General features: G+C 56.5%; 2 protein-coding genes across 2 annotated transcripts; one reads left to right on the forward strand and one right to left on the reverse strand.

Moving 5' to 3' along the window:
- Positions 1-544: 544 nt before the first annotated feature.
- LOC141735000 (olfactory receptor 14A16-like) lies at positions 545-1579 on the forward strand. Its single transcript, XM_074567416.1, has one exon. It carries the CDS (start codon positions 569-571, stop codon positions 1577-1579), a length of 1011 nt encoding a protein of 336 aa, XP_074423517.1. The 5' UTR covers positions 545-568.
- A 2529-nt stretch (positions 1580-4108) lies between these two features.
- Positions 4109-26628, reverse strand: LOC141735001 (scavenger receptor cysteine-rich domain-containing protein SCART1-like). Its single transcript, XM_074567417.1, has 7 exons — positions 26585-26628; positions 13181-13515; positions 11546-11851; positions 11140-11312; positions 10572-10842; positions 9900-10214; positions 4109-4200 (listed from the first exon to the last, which is right to left on the reverse strand). The coding sequence occupies exons 1-7, from the start codon at positions 26626-26628 to the stop codon at positions 4109-4111; spliced, it is 1536 nt and encodes a 511-aa protein (XP_074423518.1).
- Between the last annotated feature and the right edge of the window lie 241 nt (positions 26629-26869).

The raw sequence follows: 26869 nt of genomic DNA on the forward strand, positions 1-26869 counted from the left end.
TTCTTTCCCGTTACTGGTCTATCAAACTGGCTGTATCTCAACCCATGAGATTTTTATTCCTTTTTCTCCCTCTTCTCCCTATCCCTCTGCAGGGGGTCGGGGGGCAGTGAGTGAAGAGCTGCGTGGTCTTTACCCCCCTGACAAGGCTGAGGAGTGAGCTGGCTCTGCTCATGTCACTGCAGCTTTAGGACAACCAGGAGTTTCCCTGAGGTTTTCCTGCAGGAATATGCTGAGCAGCTCCTCTGCGTTACAAGTGGATCACAGATGAGGTAACTAGTGAATGGCAGAAGCTGTAACCCCTTTCCCAAATCCCCGCTGCTGTGGAGCAGGGATGACTCCTTGGGAGCCCACAAGCAGAGCTCTGCTCCTCACGGCACACTTGGCCAGCAACAATGAGAGCTCCAACAAGGGCAATGCAGAAAGCTCCCGCAAAAAAGGACACAGGCAAAGTGTGTTTTCGGGGCTTGGGTTTGGAAGGGCAGGCAATGGGAAGAGATTTGCTCAGAGCTGTCCTGACTTGTGAGTGTGCTTTCCTCCTTTGGCAGTACCTTGGGAACAAAGGGATCCGATGTCCAACGGCAGCTCCATCACCCACTTCCTCCTCCTGGCATTCGCAGACACGCGGGAGCTGCAGCTCTTGCACTTCTGCCTCTTCCTGGGCATCTACCTGGCTGCCCTCCTGGGCAATGGCCTCATCATCACTGCCGTAGCCTGTGACCACCGCCTCCACACCCCCATGTACTTCTTCCTCCTCAACCTCGCCCTCCTCGACCTGGGTGCCATCTCCACCACTCTGCCCAAGGCCATGGCCAGCTCCCTCTGGGACACCAGGGCCATCTCTTACACTGGATGTGTTGCACAGCTCTTTCTGTTTCTCACCTTGATGTCAGCAGAGTTTTATCTTCTGACAGTCATGGCCTATGACCGCTACGTGGCCATCTGCAAACCCCTGCACTATGGGTCCCTCCTGGGCAGCAGAGCTTGTGTCCACATGGCAGCAGCTGCCTGGGGCAGTGGCTTTCTCTATGCTGTGCTGCACACAGCTAATACATTTTCAATACCTCTCTGCCAAGGGAATGGCCTAGACCAGTTCTTCTGTGAAACTCCCCAGATCCTCAAGCTCTCCTGCTCACAATCAGACTACCTCAGGGAAGCTGGCCTTCTGGTGGTTAGTGCTTTTGGCTTTTTGGGGTGTTTTGTTTTCATTGCGGTGTCCTATGTGCAGATCTTCAGGGCTGTGACGAGGATCCCCTCACAGCAGGGAAGACAGAAAGCCTTTTCCACGTGCCTCCCTCACCTGGCCGTGGTTTCCCTCTTTATCACCACTGGGGTGTTTTCCAACCTGAAGCCGCCCTCCGTCTCCTCTTCATTCCTGAATCTAGTGCTGTCATTTCTGTACTCGGTGGTGCCTCCAGCAGTGAACCCCCTCATCTACAGCATGAGGAACCAGGAGCTCAAGGATGCCCTGAGGAAACTGATTGGACATTTTTTCATCAGCCATAGACTGTGTACCTTCCTCTGCAAAGGATTCACAGCATCTGGTGTGACAAGCATTCACTATTCCTCCTCTCCTCCTTGACTTTTCACTTCTCATCTGTGACAAAAAAAATTTATGTAAATGAAGAGTCAGTAAGCGTGTTTCAGTCAGTGTGTGTTTAAATAAACAAAAAATGAACCAGCTAACACTTTGTCTGAGACCCATCAGCAGCAGGGCTGAATAAACGGGAGATGAGAAGACCTTTCTGGCTGCAGCAGCCTGGGGCAGGCTGTCCCAGTGCCACTCTGTCACTGGGGCGGCAGGAGCTGCCTGAGGGTCCCCAGGGCCAGGGCTCTTGTACTGGGCTGGGGAGAGGGGATGGCAGTGAGGGGCTGCAGACCCCTCAGAATATCCTGGGGAGGAGGACACAGGGGCCCACTGACTGCCTTTGCCTTGTGCCCACATGCCCCCCATCTCTGGGGCTGACCCTCCTCTGCCCCCCAGCAGCTGCGGTGCCCTTCAGAGGGGCTGTGGCTGTGGAGCGAGTGCCCAGAGCTCTGCAGCACCCTGGGGCAGGCTCTGCTGTTGGGCCAGCGCAGACTGGGCTGGGATGGAGAGAGGGCAGGGGAGGTGGCAGAGCTTGGAGGGAGCTGGGCTGGGCTGGAAAGTGCCCAGGAGGAAAAATCCTCGGAGTGCAGCTTGTACCGTGTGCCCATGTGGGGTGAGGACTCACACCAGAGTGTTTGTGGTGCAGAGCCAGGGCTTGTGGAATTGGTGTCCATCTCCAGGGTTTGGTAGTGGTGGGGCTGAAGGGATGGGCCTCTGTGAGAAGAGACCAGGGGCTGCTTCTGTGCCAGACAGAGCTGGTTCCAGACGTCTCCAAAAGAAACCCACCGCTGGCCAAAACTGAGCCCATCAACGAGGGTGGTGGAACTTCTGTGAGAGTGTATTTAAGAGAGGACACAAGTGCTCGAGTGGGAGAGGAGTGAGGGAAAAAGCAGTGTGAGAAACAGCCCTGAAAACACCAGGGTGAGTGAAGAAGGAGGGAGAGGAGGTGCTACAAGTGCCAGAGCAGATGGTCTCCTGCAGCCTGTGGAGAATACCACAGTAGAGCAGGTATTTCCCTGCAGCCTAAGGAGAGGAGCACAGCAGAGGAGGTAATCCCTGCACTTGGTGGAGGACCCAACACTGGAGAGGTTGGATATTTCCTGAAAGAATTTCAGCTTGAGGAGAGCCCATGCTGTAGCAGGTTTATCTCGAAAGACTGTAGCCTGTAAGAGGGACCCCATGGGAAAAGTGGTAGAAGGAAGGAGCAGCAGAGAGGAATTGTTATGGACGGACCAGGACCCCCATTCCCCATCGCCCTGCACTGCTCAGGGGGAAGGAGGGAGAGGAGCTGGGAACGAAGCAGCAAAGTTCAGCAAGGGAAAAAATGTGTGGGAGGAGGCTTTCCAGGCGATAAGGTCTTCCATCGGTCCTATGCTTCTTTGGCCCTCAGCCTTTGCAGCTGCACATGCCTGGCCTGCCCACTTACCTTCACTACTGTCCCCTTTGTACGAGGCCCACACACATCTTGGCACGCCCAGCGTAACGTGGCCTCCACCAAAGCTGGAGCCCACCTGGGCTTGGAGGCAGGGAGGGACCCGGTCCCCTCTGTCTGGGGCTGGGCACAACTTTTCCCTGGAAACCTCCCTGAGGAGAACTCCTCGTCTGTGTCAGCCTGGGGCCCGGCAGGGGTGGCCCAGGGACAAGGGCTGCTGGGGCAGGGATGAAGGAGCTCAGCTGGGACAGCGTTAGACTGAAGATCTAAAGGTGCCTGGTTCAGCCCTGGGCTTCAGCAGTGATTTTTCTCCCTCTGCTTTTTGCAGAGCCCGTCTGCTGCCTTCCAGCCTGCCCCAGCCCTGCTTGCTCCTTCACCTCTTGCCAGAGCACTGTCCCTGCCCTGGACCTGCACATCTGCGCCTTAGAAGGAGCCTTCCTCCAGCCCCACAAGTCCCCAGCCTCCCCCTGGGCAGGACTCTCCACTCAGGGCTGCTTTGGGGTGGTCTCCAGCTGTGCCTCCTTCCCTGCTCCACAGGATTGGGATGTGTCCTCTGCGAGGTCTCTGAACGACCCAGTTCCTCTCCTCTTTGTCATGCTCAATGGTGCAGAGTCTGTTCCCCTCCTCAGGCGCCTCCTGCACCTTGTCTTCAGTTCCCAGAGCAGAGGCCACTGGACCCATAGTCTCAGGGAGAGGCACTCCCTGGAGCTGCGGCCTGAATGGCAGCATCCTTCCCCCGGGGGGGTGTTGCAGTGAGACCTCTGATGTGCCCAGGACAGCTGACAAAGCCACGCTGAGGATCACCCACCGGAGTGCATGGCCATCGGTATTGTTTAGTCACACGCTGTCCTGAGCAGAATTTCTTGGCCCCCTTTGCCCTCCTGCTCCAATGACTGGTAACACGCCAATATGCTCCTCTCTGGGCATCAGCCCCATGGAGATGGACACCTGCCCTTCACCCCACCTCCAGGAATGCTGTGGGGCAGAGGGGTGCAGGAGGAGGCCCGCTACATGGATGAGGGCGTGTGAGCTTTCTGCCCCCATGTTGCCCCATCGCACACCCTGGGGTGCCATCAGAGCCTGGGGGCACCTCACCCCAGGGAGGGCATGTCCCTCACCTTGTTGTACTTCTCCTCCTGTTCCGCTGCGCCCAGATGTGGCACACAGGGGGGTTGCCCTTGCCCTGGGGGGCAGAGGAGGCTCAGGAGTTTTCTCCTCTCCGTTGGCCCTGGAGGGGGCCAGAGCGTGGGAGCAGCACCTGCAGCCAGAGCCTCCTTCTGCCCCATCGCCCTTCAGAGACGCTGGAGGGGCAGTGCTCTGCAGTGCAGCCCTGTGCTGGGATCAGGCCCCAGGGGAGAGGCAGTGCGGACTTCCCCCATCTCAGGAGGGCTCAAGTGCTGTTTCCTGCAGAGGGTCCCTGGGCACCCAGGGGACAAAGGGGCTGTGCTTGTCACAGACCCCTCATGGGAGGAGAGTGTCTCCTGCTGGGAAGGCTCCAGAGGGTGTAGCTCAGTGGCAGAGCACCCACTTTGCATGTGGGAGATCCTGGCTTCCATCCCCAGCATCTCCAAGGGGGTTCTTCCCTGAATGCCCAGCCTCAGGGAATCATAGAATCATAGAATCATAGAATCTTCATGGTTGGAAAGGACCTTTGAGATCATCGAGTCCAACCATACACACACACACACAAAAAAAAAAATCCCCAAAAACCCCAACAACCTGCAATCTGTGCCATTCAGAGAATGCTCTGAAATGCCAAGTCTAGACGTTCCTTAAACACCTCTAGGGATGGTGACTCAACCCCCTCCCTGGGCAGGCTGTTCCAGTGCCTGACCACTCTGTCAGTAAAGTCATTCTTCCTAATATCTAACCTAAACCTCCCCTGCCGCAGCTTCAGACCATTTCCTCTGGTCCTGTCATTATTCCCTTGGGACAAGAGGCCAACAGCCACCTCTCTACACCCTCCTTTCAGGGAGTTGTAGAGGGCAATGAGGTCTCCCCTCAGCCTCCTCTTCTCCAAGCTAAACATGCCCAGCTCCCTCAGCCTCTCCTCATATGCCCTGGTCTCCAGACCCCTCACCAGCCTGGTCGCTCTCCTCTGGACACACTCCAGCACCTCAATGTCCCTCTTGTACAGAGGGGCCCAGAACTGAACACAACACTCGAGGTGAGGCCTCACCAGTGCCAAGTACAGAGGCACCATCACTTCCCTGCTCCTGCTGGCCACGCTGTTCCTGATACAAGCCAGAATGCTGTTGGCCTTCTTGGCCACCTGGGCACACTGCTGGCTCATGTGAAGCAGGCCATCCAGCAGCACCCCCAGGTCCTTTTCTGCCGGGCAGCTTTCCAGCCACTCTTCCCCAAGCCTGTAGCGTTGCTTGGGGTTGTTGCGACTGAAATGCAGGACCTGGCACTTGGCCTTGTTGAACCTCACACAGTTGGCCTTGGCCCATTGATCCAGCCTGTCCAGGGCCCTCTGGAGAGCCTTCCTACCCTCCAGCAGATCAACACTCCCACCCAGTTTGGTGTCATCTGCAAACTTACTGAGGGTGCACTCAATCCCCTCATCCACATCATTGATAAAGATATTAAACAAAACTGGCCCCAAAACTGAGCCCCGAGGGACACCACTGGTGACCGGCCGCCAAAAGGATTTCACCCCATTAATCACAACTCTCTGGGCACGGCCATCCAGCCAGGTTTTTACCCAGCGAAGAGTACACTTGTCTATGCCATGATTCATCAGCTTCTCCAGGAGAAGGCTGTGGGGGACGGTGTCAAAGGCCTTGCCAAAGTCCAGATAGACAACGTCCACAGCCTTCCCCGCATCCAGAAGGCGGGTGACGTGGTCATAGAAAGAGATCAGGTTGGTTAAGCGGGACCTCCCCTTCCTAAACCCCTGCTGGCTGGCCCTGATCCCTTGGCTGCCCTGCGCTTGCCGTGAGAGCTCACTCAAGGTGATCCTCTCCATGATCTTTCCTGGTACCGAGGTCAGGCTGACAGGCCTGTAGTTCCCCACATCCTCCTTCTGACCCTTCTTGTAGATGGGCATCACATTGGCCACCCGCCAGTCATCTGGTACCTCCCCTGTTGACCAAGATAGTTGATAAATGATGGAAAGGCTGGAGCTGGAGCCTCTGGCCCTCTGCAGGCACTGTGGGCCTGCCCTGCCCAGCCAGGGTCTGGCTGTGGGGTGAGGAGGGCTGTGTGCGCTGCCTCTTTGGAGCCCCCTCTCAGGAGAGAGGCGGGCAGCTGTGCTGGACCTGAGCTCAGCTCACTGCCCTGCACCACACACCCACCCAAGACGTGCCCCCTCCCCACCGCCTTGTCTTTGGGCTCTGGTTTCCTCCAGCCACCCTCGGGGAGACACTAAAGCACCTGGGCAGGCAAGTACAGCTCTGGCTCAAAGGCTTTTAATAAGAACCGATATGGGGGCCCCTGTGTAAAAACAGGGGAATCAAAATCGAGGAAACCCCTGGCAGTTTCTGCTGCCCGTGGGAAAAGGGAGAGGGTTCCCTGGTGCTCACGGCTCTCCCAGCTGCACAGACCTCTCCTCCCTCCTGGCTGCCCCCAGCTGCACTGCAGGGACGGGCTCTCCTGGCCCGGGGCTCAGGGACTGTTGTGCACTGAGCTCCGGTGTCACAGCCTCTGTGTCCTCAGGGGGATGTGCCACAGACACCTCTTCAGCATCGTCATAGCCCGTGCTCTCTGGGGACAGGGATCAGCCATCCCCCTTAGCTCCGGGGGCACCAGCACCTCTCTGGGAGAGCAGGTTTGGCCCTGCAAGAAGCAAGGCAGGCCATTGCATGTTCACCCCATGGGGTGCCTCTCCTGGGCTGTACGTCACCTTCCTCCCTTCTCCTCACCAGTCTTGAGACGTTCAGCTCCCTCTCCCACCCACGGTCCCCCCAAGGAAAAACTCCTGGGGCAGGTTCCCCCACCCCAGCACATTGGGCTCTCGTTGTGACAGCGAATTATCCAATGCCAGGGATGCCACCCCAGGAACCAGCAGCTCTTTCTTTCCCTCTCACCTCCAGGGGTATCCATGGGTCTGGATCCTTCCTCTGCCACCCTGGGCATTTCCCAGTCTTCCTGCCCAGGGGAAGGATCCTCCCCAGGGTCAGAAACCTCCCTGGCACCATCATAGCCATCAGCTGGGTCACCTCCAGGCAGGACAGGGACGTCTGAAAGGAGAGGAGAGCTGGTGACAGTGAGAAGATGCGTTCTGCAGAGCAGAGGATGGGAGGATGCGCAGGGACGTGGGGCTCCGACGTCGGTGTTTGCAGCCCCACAGGAGATCCCGCCCGTCCTCCCAGCTCCGAGGGTGACGCTCAGTGACACTGCTGTCCATCACATGTCTGCAGAGAGGAGAGATCCACCCCTTCCTGCCCCCATTACCTGGTGCTGACCCCAGACCATCCTCCTCCTTGCTGTCCCCGGGGTAGGGCTGCAGCTTGCTCAGGGACCCCTCTGAATAGGAGCCTGGAGAGAGGCCCAGCAGGTGTGAGGGGAGTGCGCTCTGCTGACCCAGCTTGTGCTCAGTGCTGCTGGGGACGTGGGACCCACAGAGCCACGGCTGCACGGGGACGAGGGCTCAGGGCTCACCCTGCTGCCCTGGGACAAAGCCCATCTCCAAGGGCCTGCCAGAGCTGCCCTGGGACAGCCCCTTCCCTCACCCCTCAGGTGTCCCCCAGGGTGCAGGGGCAGGCAGAGAGGGGCTGTCCCCAAATGGGACGCGCAGAGCAGGTGGGGAGAAAGCTTCTCTCCTGGGCCCAGGACATGGGTGCTCCCCACACAGATCCAACAGCCCCACAACCGCACGAACCATGGGTTAGGGGGCTGCAGGGGTCAACCCTGGGTGGCAGCCAGGGGAAAGAGCACTGTAGATGTGTCCTCAATGAGGGACGCACACCAACCTGAGCCGCTGAACCTTGCCTGCTTCTGCCATGCTGGGCTGGAACCGATCTCCTCGTACATGGCCTCGGGGAAGGGCTCCTGAGCTCTCTCAGAGCCCGTGGACAGAGGCAGGGCTGGCCCAGGGATGGTCAGAGAGGGGATGGGATCCCGCAGAGAGCACGCACTCTTGTCCCCCCAGCTCTGCCTCTCCCGCTCACTGACACCCCACGGCACCCCTGGCCTTGCCAGCAGGCATCTTCCCCTGGGAAGGGACCCGCCTCTGCGCCCAGCCCTGGCGCTTCGCACTTGCCCGGCCAGGAGGGCCAGGAGCAGGCAGAGAACGGCTTTCAGGATGATGCACATGATGATGGGCAATGAGACTCTCCCACTGCTGGTCAGACGGCCCCGGGTGGGATCTGCATGGCAGGAACACAGAAAGGGCAGCACCAGGCCTGGGAGAGGTGAGGGGCCGGCACACCCCAGTCCTGACCCCCATTACATACCGGGTTTCAGGGGATGAGGGATGGGGAAGCTCCCACCTGAGTGGGTGAATGACAGCCCTCCCCAGCCTCCCGCCCCACCGCTACCCCGGTGCCTCCTCCTGGGAGTTTCACAGCCCAGCAAGGAGCCCCTTCCCTCCGGCTGTGGGTCACAGCCTGGCCCCAAGAAGACCCGGCGCTGGTGGGGAGGACGGGTTACCTGCTGGAGGGGTTGGTGCTGCTGTCCTGGGTGCACGGTGTGCGCACGTGTGCATGTGTAGACATCCCTGCCACATCCCACCCAAATCGCCCCTCCTGCATGACTGGTGAGCACGGCCAGGAAGGAGCGCAGGGCCCAGAGCAGGGACAGAGCCGGCAGCCCGGGAGGTGCCCCTGGGGGCTGCAGGGCCCTGCGGGCAGAAGCTGGAGGACATCCAGCCCCACCGAAGCTGCTGCCCACTCGGCAAAAGGCTCTCCTGCTCTGCAGGGATGGCCTTGCGCTCAGGAGCTCTGGAGCCGTGATGGCAGCCAATGGGGAAAAGGGCTCCCTGTGAGGTGTCCCAGCCCTGCCGCTCACCTGAGGAGTTCACGGCCGCGTCCTCCTTATGGCGGCAGGCACCGCTGTCCCCAGGCCGGGCCCAGCAGTCCTGCAGAGATGGCTCTGTCCCCCGGCACTCCACCTGCTCCAGCCAGATGGGGCCGCTCCCCTCCCCAAATGCAGCCTCGGCCAGGGCAGACACCGCAGGGCCACAGCCCAGCTGCCTGCATGCCACCTCGGCATCCCACATGTCCCAAGAGTCGTCACACACCGTCCCCCAGGAGCCGCGGTGCCACACCTCCACTCGGCCAGAGCACCCCTTCTCCCCTCCCACGGCACGAATCTTCTCCCTGTCTGGAGAAGGCAGAGAGCTCCCAGGGCCGCGGGACAGCAGGCAGAGCCCTGCCAGGCGAGAGGGGCATGCAGAGGAGCAGCTGCCTGTGCAGCTCGGGGTGCTGGAGCACGCAGCCATTGGGACCGGGGGCGTTTCTGGCTGACTCCCTGCAGAGGGAAACACTGTGGTGAAGGGGCTGCTGCAGGGGGGGCGTGCAGCAGAGAGTGGGGCTCAGCTCAGCTCGTGCCACCCACCCATGGCAGCAGTTGAACCCCGGTCCTTCAGGGGACACACACTCGGCAATGTGGGGGACCCTGACTGCTCGGCCCCAAAGGGACCCTGGGTCACAGAGCAGCAGGAGGGTGTCCATGGAAGGGACACTCCTCAGAGCCCTGGCTGTTCCCTTCTGGGACCTTGCCTCGAGAAACCTCTGCCTCAACCAGGCGAAGCTGGGAGCCCGGCTGGCAACCGCTGGTGAATGTGTGGGGCTCCAGGAGAGGAAGTCCCATTTTTGGTACCAGCAGCAGAAGCATCTGGCTTGGAAATGAAAGGCCCCTGCAGGCCCAGGAATTTGACCATGCCCAGCCAGGAGCAGGATCGCAGGGGATGCTGGTGCCCGGCTAGCTCAGGATTACCCTTGCAGGTGATGTGGGTCTCATCTCGCAGGTCGTCGCATGACTGCGGGTGCCAGGGAGCGGAGGGACACTGCCAGAAGGAGCTGTTTCTCTCCCCACACTCCACACGATCCAGCCAGGCCGTGCCAGACAGCCTGCCGTGGGGCCGTTGTGTTTCCAGGGACCCTCTGTCCCCGCAGCCCAGCTCCTTGCATGCCAGCGACACAGTTTCAGGAGTCACGGAGTTGGAGCAAACGCTCCCCCACGTCCCATTGTAGAAAACCTGCAGGCGCCCGGAGCAGTTGGTGCCGTTCTCCAGCCTCAGGGCCATGAACTCTGGGAGGAAAGGCAGCGAGGGGGAACAGGCTGGTCTGGGGCTGGGGGAGCAGGGACACCCCTGCACCCGCCAGGCCCTCAGACAGGCAAAGGCACGTCCAGCAAGTCCCCCTTGCACCCACGGACAGAGAAATGTCCCTGATGGACAGACACCCCTGCCCTCCCTGCTGCCCGTCAGGGACAGCGGAGCGCCCCAGGGACCCCCGGTGGGACTGAGGGCACCTGTGCATGGGTGTCCCCACGATGGCCTTTGTCAGGGGCTCAGAGCTGGCCAGGAACAGCCTCGGCCGTGTCCGGCTCTCCCCTCGTCCCGGCCTGCCTGGGCGCTGGGCTCCCACCACAGCTCCCGGCACACACCTGAGCAGACGACTCCTGCGTCCTCTTTGTGCCCGCAGCCGTGCTGCCCCCAGGACCCTGCCGGGCAGTCCCAGAGAGCAGCTTCGGCCCCGGAGCAGTTCACGCTCTCCAGCCAGATCTGAGCGGAGCCTTCCCCGAAGCGAGCGGAGCCAACCGCCTCCAGCGCCCCTCCGCAGCCCAGCTGGCGGAAAACGACGGCAGCATCAGACAGGTCCCAGCCATCATCGCAGACGCTCCCCCAGCTGCCCTGGTAGTAGATCAGGGTAGTAGATCAGGTAGTAGTAGATGCCAGCGCAGCGCCCAGGCCCGTTCACCAGCCACACCTGACGGCTCCCTGTAGCAGGAGGAAACCCCGGCTGCCGTCAAGGGCCGGCTGCCCACCCAGCCCAGAGCCTGGGGGGGCTGTGCAGCGCCACTCACCCCGGCAAACGACCCCCACGTCCTCGGCAATCCCTGCTTCCAGCGCTCTCTCAGGCAGGGAGGTGTTGCAGAGGGTCAGGTTGGCCTCGTGCCCTGCACACCGCACCCCGCGCAGCCCCACGGGACCCGTCCCTCTCTGAGCCTTCGGGGGGTTGTAGGCTGCCTCTGCCTCTCCGCACTGCAGCTGCCGGCACACCACGCTGGCCTCCTGCACGTCCCACTGCTCATCCAGGACTCTGCCCCACGTCCCGTGCTGGAAGATCTCCACTCGCCCGTCGCACGGGCTTCCTCCACCCACCAGCCGCAGGGATGCGAAGCGAGCTGGGCCTGGGGAGAGCAGCCATGCCCCAGCCCTTGGCGGCATCGGGGAGCCCGGCAGCCTGCAGCATGTCTCCAGGCTCTGGCACCCTTGCAGGAGGGCCTTGGAGCTCACCTGCCTGCTGCCAGCCCTCTGTGGGGACCTTCTGAGCCAGAGCCTTGCACTGCCACAGGGTCCCCTGCTTTGGGAGCATTTAAGAGGAAAACAGAGTAACCGAGTGTTTTCCTGCACTCACCTGAGCATATGACAGCAGCGCTGTTCTCATGGGAGCACGGCGAGGCCCCCAGGGCAGTCACTGGGCACTCTCCCAGGTGGGCTTCAGTCCCGTCACAGTGGAAGGAGTCTCTCCAGACAGGGCCGGTTCCTCTCCCAAAATGCCCTCCTTTAGGAATGGACTCAGCAAACCCGCAGTTGAGGTGACGGCAGAGAACGTGGGCATCCAGGAGGTCCCAGCGGGAGGCACAGAGGGTGCCCCAGGTCCCCTGCACATGGACCTCCACCCTCCCCTCACACGCCGTGCTGCCGTTCACCAGCCTGAACCCTGTGAACTCGGGACAGAGAAGGATGAGACAGGGCAGACTTGTGCTTTTGCTGCCTTGGGTGGTGGAGTAGAGGGCAAACGGACACCCTGCCTTTCTCCTCCTTCTGCACCCTTTTAGGGCTGCAGACAAACATTCAAGGTCAGGTCTAACGGGGCTCTGAGCAACCTGATCTAGTTGAAGAGGTCCTTGCTGGTTGCAGGCAAGTTGGACTAGATGACGTTGAAAGGTCCCTTCCAACCCAAACCATCCTATGGTTCTGTGATCACCCCTTCTGTCCTCACACCCAGCACAGCACAGTCCCGTCCCTACTCCCCCACCATCGGCACACCCCCGGTGGTAACACCCTGCCCTGAGTCCTTACGTGTGCAGGTGACACCGGCAGCATTCGCGTGGGGGCAGGGCCGGTCCCTGGGGGACCCCGTGGGGCAGGAGCTGAGAAGGGATTCATTCCCCACACACTGCAGCTCTCTGTCCCACGTGGGACCAGCCCCTTCTCCAAAGTGAGCTGCCCCGGGACCAGACAGGGCTGTGCCACACTGCAACTCTCTGCAGACCACGTCGGCAGCTTTGGGACCAAAGTCGGAGTCACAGACAGTTTTCCACTGGCTCCCGTCATGGATCTCCACTCGTCCTGAGCAGGGGTTGTCCCCTCCAACCAGCTGGACAAATCCTGGAGTAACCAAAGAACCCTGTGAGTTCCCACAGCCCTCTGGCAGTTACATACCCATGTCCCACCTGCCCTGCAAGGTGGCCACAGGCAAAGAGCCCCACGACCCTCCCAGCAGCTCCCAATGGGTGCTGATGGCACAGATATACCAGGCACATCCTGCTCCTCTGCCCAAGGATAGGGCTTTCTCCCTTTGAACGGCCCCTTTGCTTTGGTTGAGGGACTTGTGTCTGCCAGAAGGCACAACCCAAAAGCCACTGGCCACTCTGCACCCTTCTCTGGGGCTGTGGGTGGCCGCGTGAGCAGCTCTCGGTGCCTCTGGCACAGGGGAACCTGGCCCTCAGCAATGCCAGACAGGTGCTGGCTGAATTGGAGAAGAAAGATGAGAATCAACAAAAAATGCAGGGCATTGAGGGGGATTCATCTCCCAGCCCCAGGCACCAACTGAGGGTGGGATGAACCATCTTGGGGCCCGGCGGTGGGTGGAACCCCACTGGTCTTTCCTCAGGGACCAGGGACACCAGCAATGAGAGTCCCAGCTTGGCAGTGTGACCAGCAACACAGGACCCTGCCCTGGCAGCCGTTCATTGCTCCCTGAGGGCACAGCCAGGTCCCTTCTCCTGTCCCAGTCCCAAAGGTGGGGAAGAGATTGGCTCCTTACCTGAGCATGTCACCCCCGCATCCTCACCATGACCACAGTTGCTTTGACCCCATCCATTGTGTCTACAGTCAGACAGGGCCGACTCTGTGCTGTGACACTCAACATCATCCATCCAAATGGGGCCAGATCCTGGCCCAAAGTGTGCTTCAGCAGGAGCTTTGACAGAGGACCCACAGCGCAGCTGCTTACAAACCACTGCAGCATCATTCGTGTCCCAGGAGTCATCACACACGGTCCCCCACTGGCCCTGGTGTTTTACCTCCACTCTCCCAGCACAGCGTCCGCTGCCATCCTCCAGTCTCACCTCCGCAGCCCCTTCAACCACCAAGATGGGACTGGTCAGGAGAGCGCCGAGTCCCAGAGTGCAGCTCTGGGGTCCTCCCTGCCTGTCACAGGCACCAGGATGGGAGCCCTCTCCCCTCCAGGCTCTCCCTGGGGATGTGTGGGCGTCCCCCCACTCCCCATGGGCTGTGCAGGCTGGGGGTGCTAACTCCAGACCCGCCCGGCCATTTTCTGTCCACAGCCCTCAGCACCTCCTCCCACCTCAAAGGGCCCCTGCCCATGCCCACCCAAAACCTGTATCGCTAGGCTGTGCGCAGGGCACCTGCTCCTCCCCAGCCCAGCACCCCTTAACAGCATCATGGAGACACCCTCTCCCACCCAGACGGACACAGGCAAAGGCACAGGGTCCATGGACTTGAGCTCCTTCTGACCCTCATCTCAGTGGCACTTGGAAAGAAACCCTCTTCCCAAAGGGCTCTTGATGACCCCACTGGTACCCGATGGCCCTGGGCTGTGGGAAAAGGGACCCGGCACTTACCTCTGCAGAGCTGCACCCAGAGGAGCAGCCACAGCACCCGAGGGGACAGGAGTCCCTCCATTCCCATCCTGAGCCTCCTGCCCTGCTGGCACAGCCCTGCTCTTCCCCACTCCCTGTCACAGCCCCTGGGGACTCATGGGGACAACGATGATGGGAGGGTGATATATCTCTGCAGATGCCGACCCAGCTGCGGAAGGAGCCAATCGAAGCAGCAGAACCTTTTTAGACGTTATCGGGAGCTATCTCCCCTCCGACACAGCCCAGCCCGCCAATGAACTTCTCCAGCGCCGTTCATGACCATATATGAGGGACATATATGTCCCGCTGCCGGTGTCATGGTCGCTGTGGTGGCGGATCATCATGGGACAAGCTGGGTGTGCAGGGCAACTTGGTTAGTCACCCCTTGCACCCTGCTGTGGGCCTGGAAGCACTGAGCATCTCCTGCACTGGGCTCATCCAAGAAGCCATGAGGCAAGGGTCCAGCTGCCCCCAAGCTGCGGTGACCATGGAGCGGGGACTGCACCAGGGTCTGTGTCAGGATGGGGAGGAAACAGCCCCTGCCCCTGCTACGGACCTCACTGTGCTGGGAGCAGCAGCTGGGAGAGGTCTTCATCCAGGGCAAGGGCTCCATCCCAGGAGTGTTGGCTTGTCCGTCCCTCCCTGCAGGGCCCCACAGTGAGTCCCTCGCAGGAGCCGCAGCTGGATCATGTCCCTGCCCTGGCAGCAGACGGGAAGCCCAGAGGCTCAGACGTGTCCCTGACTCTCAGTGTGTCACCCAGGGGCCGTTATTCCCCACGGGCGGAGCGGGAGCTGGAGCCTGCAGGTGCACAAACCACAGCCCACGTGGCCTCGACGCGCTCCCCCCGCTGCCCCCGCAGCGCCCGGGCAGGAAGTCTGTGGTTTCCTCCTGGCACCGTGCCCAGGCACATCCCTGGGGTGCCCCCGAGCCACCCCCACCCCGACTGCTCCAGCCAGGGCCGCAGGGGCTGCTCCTTCGGCCTCGCAGACACGGGGACAGGCAGCTCCCAGCCCCCGTCATGCCCCTGTCATGCACATGGCCGCTCTGCACCGAGCCCCACGGGCACGGGGTGACATCGGTGACGTGACCTCACATCCTTCCTACTGCCAAAGCTGTGTGTTCGTGGGTTATACTGACGGTGACCTCACACTCTCCTACTTCTGCTGCCGTGTGCTCATGAGTGGTACCGACAGTGACCTCACGTCCCTCCTGCTGCCACCACCGTGTGCTCAGGGGTTACAGTGACCATGACCTCACACCCTCCTGCTGCTGCTGCTGCGTGCTCAGGAGTCCCGCTGTCACACACGTGTGTGCGTGTTGCGTACAGGCTTCTGCTGATGACGGTTATTCCAAAAAGCCATATTGGGGTGGGGACCAAATATTATTTTAATGGCATCAGAAGCGGCCACACAAGCCATATGCCTGCTCCTTGCCCAAAAGCTACACAAGCAGCGGTGAAATCACAAGAGTGACATTCACCCCTAGGGTCACCCCATAGACCTGCCCCAGCCCCACAGGGCCCCGCACCGTGATGGTGACCAGGATGGGTTTGGGGTTCGGGCGCAGGTTGGGGTCCAGGGAGAAGACGCGGAACCGCACTGGGGAGGGACGGGATTGTAGGAATGTATCTGAGAGAAAACGGTCATGTGAGCCAGCCTCCCTACTGTGAGAGATTAGATTAAGGGCAAAACAGGTGGTAGAAGATGGAATTAGTACATGGGAAACACGGGAACTGAGAAGGCAGGAAACATGTTGTGCTAATGACTAAACAATTTACTATGCGAATTCTTGTAACCAATCTGATGTGTGAATGAACTGCATGCACCACGCGTGGACAGTGTAACTAGCTAATCAGAAATAAGCGAGTTGCGTGTACGGCTACAACGCAGGGTATAAAAGATGATGATCTGTGCTTAATAAACGGCTTCTGTTGATTCACATTGGATCGTCTGGAGTCCAGTTATTTCTCCTCAGTTTCCTAGACTGTAACAATGCATACGTGAATCGCCTTAGGGTGGCACATAAGGGAGCAAGAATTGTAACACGGGGTCCTTCTCGGGCTCCCAGCCGAGAGGCGCCTTCACGGCTGGCAATAAGAAGGGGGTTTAGCTAATGTGTACGTCTGCTGCCTTCTTCCCTGTACCCACGCAGGAACTAGAAGAGAAGAAAAGTGCAAGCGTTTTACCGTTTCTGTAGAAGTTCAGGTCAACATTTAAACAGCCAAAGCTCTGAAGAGTTACGCTGACCCTTACTTAGGCACTTCTTTTGTCTCCCTTTGAGAGATAACTAAGCACATTCCCTCCTAGCCACAGTCTAGCATCCAGAAGCGTGCAGAACACGCAGACAAACCTCCCCCATTTTTTCAGGGATGTTTCAAGTCATGCGATACTTAGTGCAGGAGTTCACCAAATGTCACTAAACTCGGAGACTTTGACCCAGCCAGCCACGGCCACGGGGCTTCAGCTCACCATTTGTGTGTCAGAGCCATCAGACGGACGGCCCCGTCCTCCTTGAGACACCCCTTGGGGCAGCCGTACCCAGCGCCGGGTGGCTGGATATGGCCTTTGCTCCATGGGAGGCGCTTCCTGGGAGCAGGATCTCTCACTGGGGCACTGGGAAGCCCTCCTGAGGCCTGCATGCCTGAGGGACGGCTCTGCACTGCTCCATCGCTCACCAAAACCAGGGGCGGAGGAAGGCTGCCCTGGTGGCCTCCAAAAGAATCAGCTCCCCTGGGCTCCTCTGCGGCCACCGGGCACCTTTGCTGTCAGGCGGCTCTCCGCGCTGCTCTGCCAGCTTAACCAGCATCTCTTGCCCTCCATCTCTTCCCGCTCCTCACCAGCACTTCTCCTCCCGCAGCTCCCTGACCAGCTCCCCCCTGCTCTCCCCGGCCCTCTGGCCCTTCCCGCCCCTCTCCCCCCACCCCGCCGCCCTCTCCCTGTCGGGGGCGGCTAGCAGAAAAGTACAAGTATGCAAGAAATTCGAGGGCATGCCGACCTTGCAGACCTGAGACAAATAACTCTGAGGAGCCAGGGAACAACTGGCCTTGCAGGTCTGGGATAAATAACCTTGAAGAAGTAGGGAGTAGGCAACAAGTTATCACTGTAGCTTTTAGCACATTCCAAAACTGTAGCTTCTAGCATGTAGCGAAACCGCAAGTAGGAGGGATTATTGTAATGAAACATTTAGAGCTAAGCCAATTAGAAATGATAGAATTTGTGTAATTTATGTAACTGTTAAGTAGCTGTATAAAAAGCTTTCCGACGCGTCTAATAAACCGACATCTTGCTTGCATCAAGCAGCGTCCCGTCTCTCAATCGTGGCAAATTGGTGACCCCGACGTGATGGGGTGGTGAACCGCCTAGCTGAGCGGCTTGCTGCGAGTCCCACAGAACTTTGAAGGAGCTGCTGAAAGGAAGCAGGAACTGGCCAGGAATCCCTCTGGATTTAAGAGGTGAGCTGTGGGAAACATGGGGAATCAGATGTCCCCCGCAGAGAGAGACGTATATGAGTTTATGAAAACGCTCCTCCGGAAACATAAAAAAGATATTTCCGGGCAGGACTTAAAGATTATGCTTAAGTGGGTACAAATGAAGATCCCCACTGTTACGGCCTCCAGTATTTTTACCCGGGAACTTTGGGACGATGTGGGGGTAAAGTTGTGGGACTCAGCGACGTCAGGGAATGCCGAGGCTCAGCGTTTGCTTCCATGGTGGAGAAATATCTTTGAGGCTATTAAGGCACAGGAAAGGGGCCATAAAGACTCTCCAGATACTAAGGGGGAACCTTCATCAGCTCAGCCTTTGCTTCCCCCTCCGCTACCTCCGCGACGCGCTAAGTCGCCCGGACCCTTAAAGGTCTGTGCTGCAGGCTACCCTCCTGAGGAAGATCCGCTTGACCCGGGGCCCGTTGATCCCGATAAAGAGCCTGACTTGTACCCCCCTGACCCTCATGATACGTGGGCGAATATTAGACGTCAAGCTTTAAAAGGAGGTGACTTGGAAATAGCGCGAACGATAGTCGCCCCTGTTATTTATCAAGGCCGGGGAGTGCAGTGGGAGGCTTTGTCCTTCCCGGTGATTAAAGAGCTGCGCCGTACCGTCACAGAACACGGGCTCTCTTCCCCATATTTTGCGAGCCTGCTGTCTTCTGTCTTTGATACGTACGTTATGACTCCCCGTGATTTAAAATCGCTAGCGCAATTGTTATTAACCCCTTCCCAGTATTCCCTCTGGGAGTCGCATTGGAGGGGGGGCCTTCAAACTCTCCTCACCAGATACGTGGGTCATAATAATGCTGCTCTTGCCACACTGACCATGGAGCACCTTATGGGTACGGGTCAGCACTCTGATCCAGCGGCACAGGCTCAAGATTGTCCACGAGAGGCCCTGGAAGCGATCCGCGAAGAAGCAAAAAAGGCTTTACTTAAAATACCCGATTCCAGTAAACCTCAAAAGGCATTCACCTCTATTACGCAGGAACCTCGGGAGCCGTACATGCAATTCATTGATAGACTTAAGCAAGCTTTAGAACGCCAAATAGATAATACCGAAGCTCGAGAAATTTTGCTATTAAAATTAGCAGTTGAAAATGCTAACGCCGACTGTAAAAAATTACTTAAATCTCTCCCTAACCCAGCTCCGACTTTGGTTGAAATGGTAGAGGCTTGTAATCGTATCGGTACTGTGGACCATAAATTTGAAGCGATGGCAGCTGCTTTCGCAGCTATGAGAGGCATGTCTGGGGGAGGAAATTGCTACGGTTGTGGTAAACCAGGCCATATCAAACAAAATTGTCTCGCTTCTAATGGGGGGGCTAAAGCTCAAGCCCCTGGGATCTGTCCCCGATGCAGGAAAGGGCGTCATTATGCTAATCAATGTCGTTCTAAGTATAATTTTCAAGGGAAAATTATAAAATTATAATTTTCAAGGGAAAATTATTTCAAGGGAAACCGCTTGCGGAGCGCGGGGCAGCGACGCGCACAGACACAAGTATCGTCCCCAGTGAATTGAGCCATGCAGATGGGTGTGACCCCGCCACAAGTCTTCGCCCAGCAACAGCCGGTAGCGCTGGATTGGACCTGGCAACCTCACACGCAGTAACGTTGCTTGATTCCTCTGTTCATTTATTAGCAACTAATGTTTCAGGTCCTTTAGCCCCGAAAACACAAGGGCTACTATTGGGGAGATCATCAGTTACCTTAGCTGGACTTTTTGTATTGCCTGGAGTAATTGATGCGGATACCGTTGGGGAAATTAAAATCATGGCCTGGACCCCATTTCCCCCTTGCACAGTACCCAAAGGAAGCCGCATTGCACAATTACTACTGATCCCACAGAACGCGAGCTCTCTTTCGCCTCACCCACCTCCGCAGCAAAGACAAGGAGGTTTTGGATCTACTGGGGATCCACAGATTCTCTGGGTACAGTCCATTTCCCAGAAGCGACCACTTTGTCAATGTACTCTTATTCACGGCACTCAGCAAGTAATCCTAAATGGGATTATTGACACAGGGGCCGATGTTACCGTAATTTCACAGGCGAAGTGGCCTCCACGGTGGCCTTTGGCAGCTGTGCCTCAGGCACTAGCCGGAATCGGAGGAGTTGGTAGAAGCCACCAATCCTCGGAATTGATCCAAATCAAAGGCCCAGAAGGACGAGTGGCTTCCGTCAAGCCTTTTGTGCTGCCTGTTCCTATGGTCTTATGGGGACGTGATGTGCTGTCACAATGGGGAACTTCCATTCAGTCGCATTTTTAGGAGGGGCCATTGAGGTGCGCGACACCCTGAAACTGACTTGGAAAACTCAGACGCCCATTTGGGTAGATCAATGGCCCCTACCACTCGAAAAGCTTCGCGCTCTCCAAGAACTGGTTACGGAACAATTAGCAAAAGGACATATAGTACCTACTACTAGTCCTTGGAATTCACCTGTCTTTGTTATTAAGAAGCAATCTGGCAAGTGGCGCCTGCTCCATGATCTCAGAAAAATCAATGATGCTATGGTAGATATGGGAGCTCTGCAGCCAGGTCTCCCTTCTCCAACTACGATCCCCCGCAATTGGCATCTCACCGTTATTGACCTTAAGGATTGCTTTTTTAACATTCCACTACACCCTGATGACGCTGCCAACTTTGCTTTTTCAGTCCCAAGTGTCAATATGCAAGCCCCTGTGCAACGATATCAGTGGGTTGTACTGCCACAGGGAATGAAAAATAGCCCGACAATTTGTCAATGGTATGTCGCTAAGGTACTTAGCCCTGTCAGGGTTGCGTTGCCTCAAGTTCTGTTATATCATTATATGGATGATATCTTGACGGCTGCGCCTCACCTTGAGCTCATGGAAAAGGCCGTAGCCCTTGTCACGGCCGCTGTCAATTCGGCAGGCCTCTGTATTGCGCCCGAAAAAGTCCAGAAAATGCCCCCTTGGACCTACTTGGGTTGGCGCATCAGGACCCAGACGATAGTTCCCCAACCTGTGCATATACAGGCGGACATTAAAAATTTGCACGATGTTCAAAAATTATTAGGGACCATTACTTGGGTCCAACCCTTGCTAGGAATCTCCAATTCAGACTTAAGCCCTTTGTTTGAACTCCTCAAGGGAGATTCCGATTTACGCTCCCCTCGTCGACTTGGTCCTGAAGCCGCTGCCTCATTACAAAAAGTAGCGGAAGCCATTGCCTCACGGCAAGCACACCGCTGTGCGCCTGAATTGCCCTTCAATTTAATTATTTTGAACCCTGCACGTCAGCCATATGCTTTGATTTTTCAATGGGACCCTAACAATCCTGATCCCTTATTAATCGAGTGGGTCTTTTTACCCAACCAGCCCACTAAAACAATTTGGACGCAACATGAAATGTTTGCTTCCTTGATAATTAAAGCACCGCAGCGCTTGCTTGCCCTGTCAGGGATGGACTTTGCTTCTGTCTGTTTACCTGTAACTAATATGTACCTACAATGGTTATTCCAACAGTCTGATGCTTTCGTGTTTGCCTTAACAGATTATACGGGTCAACCAACCTCACATCCTCCGTCCCACAAGCTTCTACATGCTCATTTTAACTTAATATCCATACCAAAGAGATGTCACCAGCCCCTCCAAGGCCTTACTGTGTTCACCGATGGGTCTGGAAAAACACACAAGTCGGTGATTGTCTGGTGGGATGACCGCTCTCAACAATGGGAGTCGGACGTTGAGACAGTCTCCGGGTCCCCTCAAATCGTAGAGCTTGCCGCTGTTGTTCGAGCTTTTCGTAAGTGGTCTACACCACTGAATCTTATTACTGATTCTGCTTATGTTGCAGGCGTCGTCGAACGGGCAGAGGCCTCGGTGCTGCGTCATACTTCGCATGCTGATTTGTTTGCTTTGTTGCAGGAACTTGTTTTCCTTTTAACCTCTCGAACACATCCCTATTTTGTTTTACATGTTAGATCGCACACCTCTTTACCTGGGTTTATTGCAGAGGGCAATCGACGAGCCGATATGCTCACTCTGCCGGTACAAGTTTTACCTGACCGTATTGCACAAGCTAAGCTTAGTCATTCCTTTTTCCATCAGAATGCAGGGGGCCTCAAACGTCAGTTTGGCCTCACTTCTCAGCAAGCGGCGAACATTATGGCTGTCTGCCCTGATTGTCAAAAACATTCCTTTCCTACGGCGCCAGGTGGGGTTAATCCCAGAGGCTTACAAAGCCTGCAATTATGGCAGACAGATGTCACACACTATCCAGAATTTGGGAGATTAAAATACGTCCATTCCTCTATTGACACCTTTTCAGGCGCTCTATTTGCCTCCTGCCATGTGGGGGAGGCGGCGAAAGATGTTCGCAGGCATCTGCTGCGTGCTTTTGCTACCTTAGGCATCCCTGCACAAATCAAAACAGACAATGGCCCTGCTTATGTCTCGGCTGCACTTAAAACCTTTTTTATCTCTTGGGGGATCACTCACATCACTGGGATCCCGCATTCCCCTACGGGCCAGTCCCTGATTGAACGCTCTCATCAGTCTTTAAAGCGCTTGTTACAGCAACAGAAAGGGGGAGTAGGGACAGCCACCCCTGAAGAACGTCTACAGAAAGCCTTGTATGTTTTTAACTTTTTAAATTGTTCTTTAATAGATAACAACCCTCCGATCGTTCGCCACTTTAACACAAACACTTCTTTCGAAGCCAGCGTAAAAGCTCCAGTCCTGATCCGCGACCCTGAGACAGGTAAGGTCTTGGGGCCGTACCCCCTTGTCACATGGGGCAGAGGCTATGCTTGTGTTTCCACAGAACGAGGCCCCAGGTGGATCCCAGCGAAGAGCGTGCGACCGTTCCGTGAACCCCTACCACAGTCGGACGGCCACAACACCAATCCACAGCTAGATCATTCCCCTGAACAGCATACCGAAGAACATTCGGAGGATTGATGCAGTGCTTTTATGGACAATAGAGCAGAGACTTGCTACTGGCCCACGGACATGGCTATGAGGACTTTGACGGAATGTGCTGCATGGACTTAGAGGACCGCTCTTCTTCGATACATAAGCAAATTACGCAACTCCTCGCACATTCACAAAAGGTGCAATCTGATACGGACTTCTTCGGATTGGGTGCTTTGGGTGATTGGTTTGGGCTAAAGGGCTGGCTTAGGAGCCTGGTACAATCTGCTGTACTCATATTAGTTATTATATTGGTAGGCCTTTTGATTCTAAGCTGCGTTCTTTCCTGTGTCAGGTCTATGGTGACTAAAGTTGTTCGACATACATGGTTTATTCAAAACGGCGATATTCCAAAGATTTATGCTAGTGTTAGTTCTGTCCAGCTCACTGAGTATGATGACCTTTAAACCCGTGCCTCAGTTCTGCCTTTAAAGAAACAAAAAAGGGGGAGATGTCGGGGCAGCTAGCGGAAAAGTACAAGTATGCAAGAAACTCGAGGGCATGCCAACCTTGCAGATCTGGGACAAATAACTCTGAGGAGTCAGGGAACAGCTGGCCTTGCAGGTCCGAGATAAATAACCTTGAAGAAGTAGGGAGTAGGCAACAAGTTATAACTGTAGCTTCTAGCACATAGCAAAACCGTAGCTTCTAGCATGTAGCGAAACCGCAAGTAGGAGGGATTATTTTAATGAAATATTTAGAGCTAAGCCAATTAGAAATGATAGAATTTGTGTAATTTGTGTAACTATTAAGTAGCTGTATAAAAGGCTTTCCGACGCGTCTAATAAACGGACATTTTGCTTGCATCAAGCAGCGTCCCGTCTCTCAATCGCGGCAGAGAAGCAGGGTGCAGAGGGCTGTTTGAGGATCTCCTCTTCACGCTCCACAATGGCCCGCCTTGACATTCAGAGAGGAAGGCGTGGATGAGAAAGAAGCTCCTGACAAAACCCAAGCCTGAAGAGGAAGCACAGAGGAGGTGGAAGCTGGCTGCCTGCCAGCCTCAGGGGTTTTGTGTTTCCATACTGGAGACACACATTTGTGTGTGCGTGTGCTTGTTTATGTTGGGGGGGAACTGAGGGATGAGGAGATCCTGGGGCCGGCTTCTAGATAGAGCATCTACAACCAGCTCCTGGAGGGATCCATTTTCTCTGTGTGTCTATACAGGTCTATATTTCCCACTGACGCAGTCTGCCATACAGGCAGCGCACCATACCAGTACCCTCACTGGTATTTTGGTGATGGTTGTCACGGTACTTCCTACTTGAGGCGGCAATTCTATTGAACTAGTACCTCCTTTAATTGTGTATTGTGGCCTGCAACTCCTCATGTTATCTTGTGAGAGACAGCACCACCAGGGTGAGCCATCAGCATAGAAACATGAACAGCTGAGCAAATGGATCTTCATTCCAGGGCAATGGAGCTTCACTTCAGGGGAACCTTGAGAAACTCTGGGATATGGCCAAGAGCAACCTCTAGAAGTTTACAAGGAGAAGCATCCAGTCCTGCACTGAGGGGGAGGAAGGAATAACCAGGTGCATCAGAGCCCGCTGGGACCTAACGTGCTGAGCAGTGATCCTGAGGAGAAGGTGCTGGGAACTGGAGTGGCCCCCCAAAGAAAAGTGTCCCCCTGTGTGCAGCTCCCCATTTTGGAGGAGTGGGGAGGAACTGGAGAGTGCCCAGAGGAGGTCTGCCCAGGTGTGTTTCAACATATAGTGCACATGCGCTGCGTGGGGAGGCTGAGGAATGTGGGCTTCTTTGCCCCTTTGGCCCCATGGTGGAGAGGCTCTGAGCAGGACAGGGGTTGCTCGAAGGACGGTTTCAGAGATGATGGGGCTTTTCTTCTTCGTGGGAGACCGCATGAGAAAGAAAGAATGCCAGAACTTGTAGCTTGGGAGGTTTAAACAGGAAATGGGAGAAAGAAACGTCACTCCAAGGGCAGTGCTGTGGAAAAGGCGGCCAACCAGAAAGAATGTGGATCAGCCCGTGGCTTTGTGTTTATTAAAGACATATCCCCGAAGGATGGCGAGACTTCAGAAAGCTTAGTGAGTTGCTCAGGCGAGAGCAAGGTGGAGAAGCAGGGGAGATGTCTGCAGCCTGCAGGGAACATGCCCAGGTGTGGAACACAATAGGACAGCCTGCGGTGGTTTCAACAGTGTGGGGCTGTTGAAATGTGAAAAGCCCCCAAGAGATCCAAGGTCTTAATCTCCGTGTCTGTGACTGTTATCTCTGCCACTGATGCCTATAAGGAGTACAAGAGCCTGATGGCCTCCTCTTCCCCACCTGGCAGCCTGGGAGGTGTCCTGCTGTCATTCTGCACGTGTCATTGCACCTCCCTTCCCACATCATCCGCATGGAAGAGCAACTTGGAAGACATCATCCTGATTATGGAACAGGTCATCCTGAGTGCCATTATGTGGCACATGAAGAACAACCAGGTGATCAGGCGCAGTCAGCATGGGTTCACGAAAGGCAGGTCGTGCTTGACAACCCTGATCTCCTTCTAAAATAAGGTGACCCGCTGAGTGGATGAGGGAAAGGCTGTGGATGTTGTTTACGTGGAGTTTAGTAAAAGCTTTTTGACACAGTTTCCCACAGTGTTCTCCTGGAGAAACTGGCTGCCCATGGCTTGGATGGGCGTACGCTTCGCTGGGTGAAAAACTGCTGGGACAGCCGGGCCCAATGAGTGATGGTGAATGGAGTTCAATCCAGTTGGTGGCCGGTCACGAGTGGTGTTCCCCAGGGCTCAGTACTGGGGCCGATTCTCTTTAAAATCTTTATCAATGATCTGGACTATGGGATCGAGTGCACCCCAAGTAAGTTCACAGATGACACCAAGTTGGGGGTGTGTGTCGACCTGCTCGAGGGTAGGAGGGCGTTGCAGAGGGACCTGGACAGGCTGGATCGATGGTGCGAGGCCAAGGGCATGAGGTTCAACAAGGCCAAGTGCCAGGTCCTGCACTTGGGTCACAACAACCCCATGCATCGCTACAGGCTTGGGGAGGAGTGACTGGAGAGCTGCCTGGCAGGAAAGGACCTGGGGGTTTTTTGGTTGACAGGCATCTGAATATGACCCAGCAGTGTGCCCAGGTGGCCAACAGCATCCTGGCCTCTATCAGGAACAGTGTGGTGAATTGGACCATGGAAGTAATCGTCCCTAGTCACTAGTTCAGGTTGCTCCAAGCTCCTGACCTTGGACACGTCCAGGCATGGGGCATCCGCAACTGCAAGCCATTGCCCCTTGTTCTGCTATTACAGGCCCTGGTAAAAAGTCTCACTCCATCTTTCTTGGCCTATGACCACTGTGATTTCACCTGCAAACACCGTGGAGAGAGCCCAGAGATCTCCCAAGACAGGGTTTGGAGGCCTCAAGCACTTGACCAGTATCTAGAGGCTGAGAGCCCTGGGCTCAGTGGTGTGAAGACTGAGGACGGTATAGGAGGAGCCTGAGCGTGCTGGAAGGGTGCTTTCAGAGCTGGTGGAGCTTTTCTTCGTAGTGGAAAACAGCATGAAACAGTGGAAAACAGAAAGAAATATTGCCACGATGGGCAAGTGGGGAGGTGCAGGCTGGCCACGAGGAGAAAGAAACATCACTCCAAGGGCAGTGCTGTGGTGCAACGCGCCACCCAGAAGGACTCTGGATCAGCCCAATGCTTTGTGTTTCAAGGAAGAGTCAGGGAGGATGGAGAGATCTCAGCAAAGGAAGGTGGCGGCAAGATGGGGCAGCCAGGTGGAAGACTACAGCCTGCAGGGAAAGAGGCAGAGGTGATGGGACACTGTAGGACAGCCTGTGGTGTAGAAGACACAGGGATGTGGCAAAGCTGAAAGGCCCCTAACAGAGCCAGCCTCTTCATGTCTTGGGCTATGGCTGTTGTCTCTGCCACTGATGCCTATGAGACAACCAGTCCTTCCAGCACTGCGGTCTTGTTGCCTCCTTGTCCACACTCAGGAGCCTGGGAGGTGTCGTACCATAGTCCTGCCCTTGGCACTGCACATCTCCACATCCCACTGTCCCAGGAAGAGCCCTGAGGAAGGAGTGAGGGACAGGATCTCCCTTCCTGGGGACTGGGGGTCAGGCCTTGGCCCTTTGGGCGATGGAGTCAGGGCTTGGCCCTTTGCACTAATGAAACACATCCACGTTTACCCAGCATCAGGGTCACCTTCAACTTGCTTTTCCCGACCTGCCATCGCTGCCTTCAGTTTTCTGCTGTAACCAGACCCGGGGGGCAATTCCTCAGTGGTGTCCCTCAGTGGGACCCATCAACAACACAAGAAAATTTGGAGTTTGAACCCAACTTTGACTCCTTGAGAGGTTCCTTCAACTTCCTCGCAGCGTCTGACGTTCACGGACTCGGCCTCGAACCCACCGGAGGAGATCTCTCCAGTTGCTGCCCCCCCAGAGAATCACAGAAGATGCCGAGTTGGAAGG

Source organism: Larus michahellis, chromosome 27 (assembly GCF_964199755.1).
Source record: "Larus michahellis chromosome 27, bLarMic1.1, whole genome shotgun sequence".
Taxonomy (NCBI): Eukaryota; Metazoa; Chordata; class Aves; order Charadriiformes; family Laridae; genus Larus; species Larus michahellis.